Source organism: Pleurodeles waltl, chromosome 6, assembly GCF_031143425.1.
Source record: "Pleurodeles waltl isolate 20211129_DDA chromosome 6, aPleWal1.hap1.20221129, whole genome shotgun sequence".
Lineage (NCBI taxonomy): Eukaryota > Metazoa > Chordata > Amphibia > Caudata > Salamandridae > Pleurodeles > Pleurodeles waltl.
In genome coordinates this window covers 1547906364-1547919674 of record NC_090445.1, presented here as the reverse complement: position 1 = coordinate 1547919674, position 13311 = coordinate 1547906364, and the positions used below count along the sequence as shown (strand labels likewise).

General features: G+C 43.8%; 1 protein-coding gene across 1 annotated transcript in view; it reads right to left on the bottom strand.

Annotated features, from left to right (window-relative positions):
• Window positions 1–13311, bottom strand: part of PEX14 (peroxisomal biogenesis factor 14) — a 419725-nt gene that overhangs the window by 99368 nt on the left and 307046 nt on the right. Inside the window, exon 4 of the mRNA XM_069241206.1 lies at window positions 7319–7447. Within this exon, the coding sequence (XP_069097307.1) occupies window positions 7319–7447 (129 nt within the window). The remainder of the gene's footprint in view (window positions 1–7318; window positions 7448–13311) is intronic.

Here is a 13311-nt window from a genome sequence, read left to right as displayed (position 1 = left end):
GCATAATGTTGGCATTTGGCGTTCGGGAGGATGCAAATAGGTCCAGATTCGGTTTTCCCCACTGGCCGAATATTTCGTCTAATGTCCGCTGGTCTAATTCCCACTCGTGGGGGATGTTGCCAACCTGCTTAATGAATCCTCGATCGTATTTTGTAGGCCTGGGACATGTTCCGCTGTTGTGTGGATTGAGTAGTGAATGCACCATTTCCGGAACGTTTGCGCTTCTTGAGAGAGTAGGTGGTACCGTGTTCCTTCTTGCTTGTTGAGGTAGTGCATTGTGGTGGTATTGTTTGTTCTGACAAGCACTGCTGACCCCCGTATCCTCGGAAGGAAGGCTTGCAAGGCATAACAGACTACTCTCAGCTCGAGAAGGTTTATGTGGAAAAGATGGTGAGAAGGGGGCCACTTGCCGCTCACCCGAAGGTCCTGCAGGCATGCACCCCATCCGGTGAGTGATGTGTCCGTTGTTACAATCATTGGAGGAATCCGTGCCAAGAAGCTAAGACCTTTTGAAATGTTCTCGGGAACTGTCCACCAATCGAGCGAGTGGACCATGTGTGGTGTTATGAGGACTGTGTCCTTGAAGGATCCTCACGCCTGCGTCCATTGTTTGTCCTGTTCCTCTTGAATTGGACGCATGCGCAGCCGACAGTATGGAATGAGGCTTATGCATGACGACATCATGCCTAGTAAGGACTTGTACTGAAAGACACTTTTTTCTTTGGAATTGCCTTGATAGGGAGATTAGTCTTGTCTGTCTGTCCAGCGCTGGATAGGCTTTGGCCTGTTGTGTGTCTAAAACAGCCCGTAGGAATTCTAACCGAGTGGACAGTGGAAGGAACGATTTTTCCTTGTTTAGTGTCAGGCCTAAGTCCTTGAAAAGGCACCCTGACTGAATTTCGTGCTGACTGGACATCTGGATTTTTCACTAGCCAGTCGTTGAGATAAGGAAAAACCTCATGTTTCTTTCTCCTTAGGTAGGCTGCCACTGGTGCCAGACATTTGGTGAAGATTCGTGGTGCTGAACGTAGCCCAAAGGGGAGGACCTTGAACTGGAAGTGTTTACCGCTGACCACAAACCTCAGGTACTTTCTGTGTAGTGGATGAATGGAAATGTGAAAGTACTCGTCCTGAAGGTCTAGAGAGGCCATGTAGTCTGCTCTGTTTAAAAGCTGGAGGACGTCTTGCAGTGTAACCATGCGAAATGTCTGCTTCTTGAGGTACTTGTTCAGCTCTCGCAAATGCAGTATTGGCCTCCATAAGCAAAAATAATTTCGGATGAGAAAGAAGCAGGAGTAGAAACCCTTCCCTCTCTGCGAATATGAAACAGCCTCTATGGCTCCTTTCTTTAGCATGGTCGCTACCTCCAAGCAGAGCAGACGAAGATGTTTTTGTTGTGTCTGGGATCTTGCTATCTCTGTTTCGATTTAGTAGTTTGCAGAGCGTCATCGTTGTGTTTCCCAAAAAGTGCTTCTCAGTCATATGGAAGATCCAGAATCTTTGTCTGCACTCCTGGACGAAAGGTGGTGGCTTTGAGCCAACCTTGACGCCTCAAAAAGGCTGACCCGACGAGTAATCTGACGCCCATTGCTGCTATATCAAGCGCACAATCAATGATCTCTGCTGAAGATCGTTGGCCTTCCATGAGCACCTTTCTTGCTTCCGTTTTGGTACCCTCCGAAAGCTCTTCCAAGGATTGAGACATGTCTGACCAGAGCGGTCGATCATATCTGCCAAGTAGAGCAAGGGAATTGGCCACCCTTACTACAATAGCGGACACTTAGGAAAACCTCTTGCCGATGTTATCTAAGCGTCTCCCCTCTTTATCCGGCGGTGTCGTCAACGGTGTGGAGGGGTTTCTGGAGCGACGTTAGGCGGCTTGAGAAATCACAAAGTCAGGCTTCGGGTGACCTGAGAGGCAAGCAGGACCCTAATCCATGGATTTATATTTTCATTGCCGGATTCTGCATTATTTTCAAGCCCTAGCTCCAAACATGGTCTATTATGGGTATAGCCCGACTGTCTTTCTGTGGGGTTCTTTAAAATCGTAGAGGAAGCAGTCCTGCTGAGTTGCGGGCATCAGAAGATCAAATTGATTGGCTGCTCGTTCAAGCAGTTTATGGAAGCCACCTATGTCCTCAGGTGGGGACTCTACCACATGTGCCGTAGGAGATGCAGGCGCTGGTATGATATAATCATCCCACTCGTCATTCCCAGTCTGTATTTCACCTTCCTCCGCATCCTCATCGGAGGAGACTTGATGCATTAGTGTAGAAAGCACAGAATGCTGTGGCCTTGGCGGAGGTGTATGATGCGTCTGCTGAAACTGAGGAGTTGTTGGCATAGACAGAAATATTGGTTGTTGAACCGATGAAGGCTTTGTAGGAAATAGTTCCTTATAGTCCGCCAACATTGCTTGCAAGTCTGAAACAAGCCCAGGGGGAAGGCCTGTCAGGCCCGGCTGCTCATAATAGCTTTGATCATAGTATGAAGCATCATCATCTGAGTACTCCTAGCATTTAATCCTTAACTGTGAAGGGCTGCTGGCCACTCTAAAAATACCCTCTATGTCCGAGTCATCGTAATCGAATATGTGTTGGGGTAAAAGGCTGAAAACCTTGCTAGGGGGACGTTAACTGAGGGCGTCAAACAATATTTCTTCGCCCTTGTGTGTGCAGTCTGGTCCGTCAATGAAAACAGAGGCAAGGAACATGGTCTCTGCACTTTTGCTGTGGTCTTCATCATCGACGAGTGTGCCGCCGATGGTGGTGGTGTCGACGGAGGAATAGTCGGCGAGAGCATCGGAGGTGGAAGCGTCGACAGTTGAGACGTCGTCAACGGATGGAGTGTCGTCGACAGCTGGACTATCGTCGACGATGCTGTCGACTGCTGTTGGTCCGTCGACGAGGCCGTTGTCGGTGGGGTCATCAATGATAGGTGTTCCGTCGATGGAAGCGTCAATGGTATCAGCACCGACTGAGAAGAGATAGGGCGTCCCGTCGACGAGGATGAGCAGACTGTCGACGAAGAGCCGGTTGCTGCCATTGACACAGATAGTGTGGCAACGATGGATGTCGTTGTCAAGGCATGAGCCGTCACGGCGCGATCGTAGACGATGATCCTGTCAACAGCGCAGAAATTGGCTTCTTGAAGGTATGTTTGACCTTAAATGGTGGTGTTGACGGCTCAGAGAGAGGCTTCTTTTTAGATTTCAAATTTGAAGCTTTAGGTTTCATTCTTGAAGGGCTACAAATTTTGGAGGACACTACAGCAGATTTTTTAAAGGCTTATCTGGGTTTTTCCTCTGAAGAAACTTCAGCTTGCCTTTTCACGGGTGTTTTCACCACAGAAACAGAAGAAGAGGCGCTGTCCTCATCAGAAACTGGATGGTCTCTGGATTTCAGCTTTTGTAGCCAGATTAAAAGGCGACCTTCTCTGTCCTTAAGTGTTTTGGTAGAAAAGGTTCTACATACCTTACAGTCTCTAGGTTTATGGTTAGAATAGAGACAATATATGCAGTCCTAATGCTGGTCATCCACATGCAGCCTTTTCTTCATGCAGGAGGCACAGGCTCTAAAAAGCCTTTTCTTAGGTGTCTCTGACATGGTAGTCAGGTTGACCCACCTTGAATAAGCTCTACAGAGAAACAAGAATCCAAATCTCTTTAGAAAGGATTTCTGAGAGGAAAAAGTGAGCGGAGCTCTAGGGAGACTCCTTAGCACAACATGCGGTGGAAAATCTAAGAGAAAACAGCTCCTCACAGGAGGGTTCCAGAGAATGGTGTGAGCTGATTGGTGGTCTTTTAAGTTTGGTTCTTTTTTTTTTTACAAAACAACTATGATACGTTACTAAATTAGAGGCCTAGGGCCTTTAGAGTTTTATATGCAATTAAGCATGGCTCTTTTGTATTACACCAGGGACTCCCAGCTCGACGACGATTCAAGCATGTGAATCTACGAAAGTTCCAATACTGGGGTGGGTAACATACACATTGAACCTCTCGAACAGGTGATGGCCAAATATGGTCTTGACATCTTTCTGTTTTCCACAAGCTATATAATGTCTGGTCTCATGTGGATCTTGTGTGGGATAGGAGGGTTGAAGGGGAATTCTACTACAGTGGACGTGACTGGCTCCTAGCTTGGATCTAGCTCAATAACATTCTTTGGTACTGTAATGCACTATGACTATTATATCGTGAAATAACCTGCGCTGAACTGTATGTTCATAGTTTATTAAACTCAATAGAAACAGTTTAAAAAAAATAGTGCTGCAGAAGTTTTCTTTTGTTCTATGTAAAATGTAATTTACATTAATACTTAACATAAAAATATTGTATTATTTTCTTTTCAATAAACTTTTTTACTTTTACCTGTATTTCATCATAGAGAGACTCTACAGCCAAGGTGGTGAGTTCCTTATGGTGAAGTATTGGGAAAATTAAAAATGTTTATTCAACTTTATAATAAATTAGTAAAACTATTTTATGTTATATATTATTGTAAATGTTACATATTTGTTTTAAATGTGGAAAAAAATAGAGCATTCATCTTGAATTTATCTTTAAATTAAATATATTAAATAGAGTTAAAATTATTTTTCTGAAGTTTAAATAAAAAAAATCAACTCCACATAAAGTATAACACTATATACATTAACACTGATTACAAGTGATGTATTGAATTAAAATATATGTTTAATTATACTTTAAGAAAAATAATATTGCATTAATTTACAAATTTAAAAAAGTTTACAATTTATAATTGATAAATGCTTTATTTGTTAACATTAAAATAAATTTATTTTTTAAACTATTTAAAAAAATCATTTTACTTAACATTATTTCCTGCAGATTTTTTATTTTAAGCTAATTTGGAAGGGTGTTTCATTATCAGTGGTTGGCCATGGGCGGTGCTGGACTTAGTACTGTTTCTTGTTGGAAGTAGTAATACACACTCAAATGTGGCCCCACCCCCTTTTTCAGTGGGTGGAGAAGCATAAGTATACACTTTTGAATAACTTTACACTTGTATTTTGTGAATAACTAAAAGCAGTAAAGTTACTCAAAAGTATAAGAGTAAATTACACATGTAAATTAGTCACAAGGGTAAACTACCATTGTGAATAGCCTGTAGAATATTCATCATCTTCAATTTTATAGGCAGTCTCTCCTGGACCTGAGAGTTGTTACAGAGGCTCCAGGAAGAATCTGGAACATCGGACTATCACGTCAGTGGTGTTTCTATAATTATTATGATCTGTTTGACCGAAGATATCAATAAAAGACAGCCTACACTTCATGAGCATATATCTTGTGACACTCTACACTTCATGAGCATATATATATTATTTCTTTTGATGTTGTTGGAGGTTGCATTGCCTGGGAGACTGAAGTGCCCAAAAAGGATGTTATTCAAGTATACGATTATCTGGTGGATGCCATGATAATGAGTTTGATGTCTCAGGGGTGAAGGTGGAGCTGGGGCCAGGTGGACAGAAGATGAGGTAGGTGGTAACACTTAGGACTGCAGATGATAGGAAAAGAGAGGCACTTGAAGGAGCCGCTGGGTGGCTGGAGCAGCCAGGTTCACGCTGACCTGTGGAACATAGTAATACTTTCTCACGTTCTGCTAGGTTGATTGATGTGCTGGATGCTTCCGATAGGTAATACTAGGATGTCAAAGATATTAATGGAAGTATGGAGAGCCATGTCTCCATAGTATAAAATGCTCAGGTGTTGTGAAGATACAAGGTTTACTATGTCTGTTGCATGCTGGACTAGAGAGTAAACACCTACCAAAATGCGATGTAGTGTGTAATTCATGTGACAGGTTTGGGTCGAGAGGTAAATGCTGATGTGGTTATTTGTGTGAGAATCTGAAACAACAAGTAAGTGATGTCTGCTATGATTTTGCACATGCAGTTGTGATTTGAATGGAAGGCACTCTAAAAAGTGGTGCACACCACTCATTTATACAGACATTCATAGAGTGAGAGACAACTAAAATATTCACCAGAAAACCATGTATCTCCGAAAGTAGTGTATTTTGTACCTATTTATTGACAAGACTATCTTTTGGAAACTTAATACTGTACATCAGTAGACCAAACGTTACATAAGAACACAACAATCTGTGGTTGCATCAATGTGCTGGGATAGGGAAGAGGAATTCACTGGGTTGTAACAGACAAGCACAAACAATGAGGTCTACAGAGGTGACAAAGGTCTTATCATTATGACAAGCCTTCGTGGTCTGTAAAATGAGTTGGGCCACAGTTGTAGTTTTTATCTTTGGGAATTGAGTGCGCTATGAAAGCTTTTTTCAAAAACAGGTACAGATTAGTTGTATGGTTAAGTGTGTGATACTCCTATCCAGCACACTAAAACATGAGAAAACCCTAAATCAGGAGGTGGTGCACCTTGGCCTTATGTTGACCAGGAGGCTATGGTAAGTTGTTCACAGCATGTGAGCTGAACTAGTCAATATTGATGATTGTGGTTATGTGGAGCACTGCATGCATGACCTTGTAGACTAGTGTAAGGAATTTGAAGAGTGCTCTGTTTTGGGTCACTTACCTAATGTCTGAATGAGGTTCTGTTTTAGGTCATTTACCTAATGTCAGAATGAGGAGATAGGATTCTATCAGGGTAAGTTTAACAGAATAAGGCATCACCTACTTCCCAAGGCGGTATACCTGTATTTGGGGAGGCCAAGTAGAAGAATGTGGCAGTACTAATCTAATTTCTTTAGCACATGGTACTTGGTAAAGCTGCAGATCATGTGAAATAGTGATTTTTGGAGGTTTGTATGCAGTTGAAAGTGACAAGGTTTAACTAGGAAGTCAAAGAGTGATCCATTATTTCTTGCACAGGCTTTGTGGATAACATAGGCTGATAGGAAATGAGCATGGACACTGATGCAGGAAGAGCAGATAAGAGAAATAAACAATGAGTTTATCTATTGATTTAGATCTGTGAGGCTGTATGTGGTTTCTTCCAACAGTTGAGGAAGTCAAGACAAGACAGTGAATGACAAGAAGATGCTGCTGAGTGAGGAGGTGTAGAGGGTGAAGGAGTGGGCCAAGGACAGAATCTTTGGAAGCTTCTACTGTAATTCAGGTTGCTACTGGACTTCCAGTACACCAGGAGATGGTGGAGGTGCAGTTGGAAATGTAGGAGGATAACCAGGAGAGGATAGAACCAGTTATCCCCCAGGATTTTAGTGTTAGGGAAAATGAGGTGAATAACAGTGTCAACGCCTGATGATAAGGTGTGAATGATGTGAACACAGGAAGAGTAAGAAGTGGAATTACTTACTGTAGGGCTGCAGAGTCTGAGAGGCAGGGGGTCCTGACACCGCAAGTGTAGGTGGACCAAGAGCTGAGGGATCCTCTGTGGCAGTGCCCGACTGCTGTAGGGCCAGGTCAACCTCCTCATCTGTCAAACCTGAGCAAAAAAGGACCCAACATTACTGGGATATCTTTGATGAGCATTAACAAATCATCAGCAACTTGTTCGTTTTTTGTTTACTTCCCAATCCAGTGCTCCCATGTGGCCCATGACAAGAGGTCCTGCGTCTTTGCTGAAAGAATGTAAAGTCTTACATCACGCTCAGGGTGCAATGGGACAAAGCCGAGTGCCTGGTTTGTCTCATCTGAAATGCTTGCTAAAACAGGTCCATACAACAATAGGTCTCCCTCAATGCTGGTTTCCCTCAACTCTCAGTGTGTGCAGCCTTCAGCCATGTGCAGTGTGGGTAGGGTGCAAGGTCTGGCCAAAGGCATGCAACAATCCACAGGCACCAATAACCTACAAACACCCTGCACACATGCTTATTTTTTTTAATTATTATTATTATTTTTGCATTACTGTGGTACTCCTGCAGTACTGAAGCACACAGCCACCTTTAAAGTACTACAGGACTGCACAAACATTACCCAATGAAGCTTGCACAATCCTGAGGTCCAATGGAGGTGAAGCTTGGACAAAGGCTCCCACTGGAGTAAAGCTGGACCTCACAGAAAGGCCGTGCTGGGTACTGCAGAAGTACCGGGTGCAACTTTTTACAATGTTTTTGTATTTTTGGCTCCTGAGGGTACCACGTCAATAAGTGCCAGGGTGTATCTACCCTGACGTTTATATGATTTTTTCACAAATTCAAGACACAGGAAAAGAATGACCTTGTCCTGTAATGGAGGCACAACTTTTTTCTCCAAGTTGCATCCAGGGCCGTACTGGGAACACAAAGCAACCCGGGCAAATTTTGTCAGATCAGCCCCCAAAGAGTATATAGCGTGCGATCCTTATCACTACAATGAGTCTTGGGGAAACCCCTCCACGGCCCCAAAAACATGGGGAAAAAATAGCAAAAACAGTGCATTCTACAACACATTTTTCATTACATATTCAATTGTATTACTTTTTAGAGCATTGAATATGATAACCTTACACTGTGCCAAGATATCGCAAACTTTATTGGAGTTCTTAAGTGATTCCCTCATCATCACCCTCTAACAATGCTTCTCATCTCTTGATAGCACCTCTCTCACATGTATTTAAATTGTTGTATAGCGCCTCTCTTACTAGCATAGGGTGTTGAAGCACTTTACATCACGCACACACAGAGACAATGAATCATACCTGTGTAAGTCAGTGTATAGAAAATGGAAATTATGGTATAGAATGTCAAGGTTTAGGATTCACACATCATCCATACCGGTAGGCATTTTTTAAGAGTGATTGGTCTGGAAAAGCATAAATTCAGGATTCAGAACATAAGAAAGGTTAGGGTTGACTTTACTAATAATTTATTTTAACTCAAACCAACCCTTTTTTTTAGCAAAATTAGGAGAATCAAAGACCAAGAAAAACATAACTTTCTAACCTTTACCATACAGTTTGCATTCAACTCTTTGATGGTCGTTCATAGCTCACTGTGCTAGATTATGATTGTAATTTATGAACTGCACAGTAACAAAAAGATCTCTATGATAAAAGCAGTATTCCAGTGAGGTATGCACATAAAATACTGTTCTCTAATCTGCATAGTACACGCTCTTTGCAGCAGGCATATTAACCCTCTGCACTACCTTAGATGAATCAAAACTGCCACTAGATAAAACTTTGATCTCACTCCAGAAGGTGCATTAATCACCGGAGTTATCTTGGCACTTTTTATTTCTGCCTGAAAACTGTTGGCTGTACAAGGAACTCTGGAGTTTAAAACTGCTGCACTGCTACAAAATCAGCCCTCCAGTAACAGAAGCAGCCTCCCGGGGATTCGCCTGATGCCTGTATGGCCAGTCCGGCCCTTGTTGCAGCTAGCCAATTAGATTGCTCAGTAACATGGTACCTGTGAGAAATGGGGTTTCTAGTTGGCAGCTGGTTTGCACCCTGTCCAAGTAGGGACCCTCACTCTAGTCAGGATAAGGGAGATACTCGCTCAGAAAACGCCTTCTCACCCCCTTGGTAGCTTAGCACAAGCAGTTAGACGCAATGTGTGAAGCATTTGCACCTAACACACAGTAACAGTGAAAACACTACAAAAGGACACCACACCAGTTTTAGAAAAATAGCCAATATTTATCTATATAAAACAAGACCAAATACGATAAAAATCCAACATATATGAATTATGCAAGATTTACTCAAAAATACAGTTCCTTGAAGTCAATAACACCCCTTTTGGCGCTATCACGGCATTGTGATCAACAAAACCAACAGTTCAGGGCATCCATGCCGTCGCGGGCTAGCTACGGTGTTGGAAATACCCGCAAACAGTACCTTTGGGATTGCAGGGTGTCGTGATCCTCGCAGTGAGCTGCGTCACTGGCATCGCAGTGTCGGTTCCTGAGTCAGTGCGTCAGTTGTCGGCCCCTTGAAGTCACACACATTGCAGATTGAACTCCAGGCTGATGAACTCAGGAGAGCTGGCGTGGATGTCGTTGCGGCTGCCGTGCAAAGCAGGACGATGTGACGTGTGGTGCCCACAGGTCAGACCAGGGCTGTGGTATGAAGCAGAGTGGTGCGACGTGCAGTATCAACAAGTCACGTGCAGGCAGTGTCGTCGTCATTGGTGAAGTGCTGATGTTGGTACACCCAAGCCGGTGGTGCGGGACGGGACAGTGCTTTGTGACACTCACAAGCGGTGTCCACAGGCCACGTGTAGGCAGGGATGCCTGGTGACGACACTGGAGTCGATGGTGCTAGTGTCAGTGGACCAAGGCTGCGGCGCCGGACAGGATGGTGCCTCGTGTACCTCACGAGCGGTGTCCACAGGCCACGGTGCAGGCAGCAGCACCGGTGTCAGCAGGAGTGTCATCATCGGCGATGCCCAGGCTGCGTTGTGAGAATGCGATGCCGGAGTTTGGGGCCCACAGGTCGCGGTGCGAGCAGCGGCTCTGTGAAGTCATCCGATGATGGCGTAGGTGAGACCAGGGTCACAGTTCCAAGTGGGCAAGTGCGGCATCGGCAGGTCACAGTGAAGGCCAGCGGCATCGTTGGCAGCGTTGCAGTGGTTTCTCCTCTTGAACAGCACAAAACACACAATTCCCAGTGCTGCAGATTGAGGAAACTAAAGTCTTTGGTGTCCCTGAGACATTCAACAGGAGGCAAGCTCTACTCCAAGTCCTTGGAGAACTTCCTAAAGCAGGACATAAAGCAAAGTTCACCCTTTGCACTCTTTTCAGGCATAAGCAGCAACTGCAGGCCAGTCCAGCAGAGCAACACAGCAAAAAGACCATATTCCTCATCCAGCTCTTCTGCTCTTCGTCTGGGCAGAGGTTCTTCTTGATTCCAGAAAGATTCTACCAGTCTGGGGTTTTGGGTCCAATATTTATTTCCCTTTCTGACTTTGAAGTTGGAAAACTTCAAAGCAAAGTCTCAAGTGTTTGTAAGATTCTTCATTGTCCAGGCCAGGCCCCAGACACACACCAGGGGGTTGGAGACTGCATTGTGTGAGGGCAGGGCACAGTACTTTCAGGTGTAAGTGACCACTCCTCCCTCCACTCTAGCTCAGATGGCTCATCAGGATATGCAGGCTACATGCCAGCTCCTTTTGTGTCAATGTCGGAGGAGAGGTGTAAACAGCACAACTGTCAAATCTGACCCAGACGGGGAATCCACAAACAGGCAGAGTCACAGAATGGTTTAAGCAAAAAAATGCCTACTTTCTAAAGTGGGTCCCGGGCTCACAATGCCACTGGATTCAAGCTAGCCTGACTGATGAAGGGTGATACCCTGAAACCGGTCCCAGGATGCTTCTTTCCGTTTCACGGGGGACCAGGCCTGGCAGTTCGGGCTGGACTGTTCACATGGGGAACAGTGTCAAGACTGATATTCATATGGGTGGGTTCAAACTGGGGTGGCATGGTGAGCAAAATAATTGATGGATTAAAACTAGATCTGAGACTGGGGTGAATGTTTCATCGATCTAGAAACCAACTTCACTAAAATATATATTTTCTAAATGGTGAGTTAAAAGACCCCAAATTCAATATTTCTATCTGCCCTCAAAGGGTATGTAAGCTTTAAAGTTATTTAAAGGCAGCCCCCTGTTAACCTATGAGAGAGATAGGCCTTGCAACCTTGAAACTCAAATTTGGCAGTATTTCACTGTTAGGACATGTAAAACACACCAGTACATGTCCTACCTTTTAAACATACTGCACCCTGCCTATGGGGCTACCTAGAGCCTACTTTAGGGGTTCCTGACATGTATAAAAAAGGGAAGGTTCAGGCCTGGCAAGTGGGTACCTCTGCCAAGTCGAATTGTCAGTTTAAAACTTCACACACAGAAACTGCAGTGGCAAGTCTGAGCCATGTTTACAGGGCTACCAATGTGGGTGGCACAACCAGTGCTGCAAGCCCACTAGTAGCATTTGATATACAGGCCCGGGGCACCTCAGGTGCATTGTACTAGGGAATTACCTGTAAATCAAATATGCTAATAATCGATGAACAAATCAACAGTACAATTTACATAGGGAGCACTTGCACTTCAGCACTGTTTAGCAGTGGCAAAGTGCACAGAGACAATAAACCAGCAAAAACAGACTTGAAAATATAGGAGGAAGGCGGCAAAAGGTTTGGGGATAACCCTGCAACAAGGGCCATTTCCAACAGTACCGAAAAAGGCAGTATGAGAGAAAAAGCTCTCTCGGAAAATCAGAGTGGCCTATTTCTTTAAGAATACGATTATGAGACTCCAGTGGGACAAACCGCCCAGATATCACTATATTTTTAACCCCTTCCTGACCATCACAGCCGCCTCTTTAAATGCAATTTTCTCGAAAACAGCTAAACAGATAAATTCTAAATAATGAAAACAAAAAAACAATCATCTTTTGGAAACTCTGACTTGCTAAGACATTTGACGCAGTTTGACAAATCTTCACAAAACTTTCCAAAAAGTGCTCTTTTTTGTCTAGTTTGTACATGGAAAGTTGTGGAGTGATCAGTCAAGTGGGTTCCAAGAAAAAAACAAAAAGGGGGGGTGGCAAATACGCAAGGTTCCCAGGCATTCTTCACAGATTGCTTTGAACGCACTACAGCAAAAACTGATGAACGAAATTACACCAAGTTTGGCAGGAAGGTTAATCTTGGTCCAGAAAGCGTGCTTTTTGTAATTTGATATACATCCATTTAAAAAAAAAAAAAAAAAAACAGAAACTAGGGAACAAATATATATATATATTTTTTTTAAATATCTGGGCGGTTGCGCTCAAGGGACTCTTGTAAGAGTACCTCAAAAAAGTTAGAGCATCTTTGGAGTGCACGTGCGCTCTGCTTGGCTGTCTGCAACATGAAGAAAAGGTTGCTGGCAACCATTACATGACTCGTGACATATTCCCATCTTGTCTTTAAAAAATAAAAATAAATGTAAGGGGTGGATTAGGAATATATATATATTTATTTATATATTTTGGGGTCAGCCGGTGGCCTTGACATGTATTATTTGGGAGGGGGATGTCAGCGAGGCCTCCCTTACGGAGCCTGTCTTGGCCCAGGGATCCCATTCCCTGGGGGACAAATTCACAACACAGGGAAGGGGGGGTAGAGGGGGGGAAGAGGCACCCATCCCCTTGCCTCTAATGAGCTCTGGGGACCCCAACTAATCTTGTTCCGTAAGGTGACTAAAACTCACGCCCTCGCTAAGCACAGCTAATTAGCCCACATATTACATCACTCATGACATTCTATACCATAATTTAAGACATCACTACAACATTTGAAATTACATCATTCATGAAAATACTGTGCATGGTGGAGGACGAGTTAGTTACTTTAGGGCATAGTTCATAGTTAGAAGA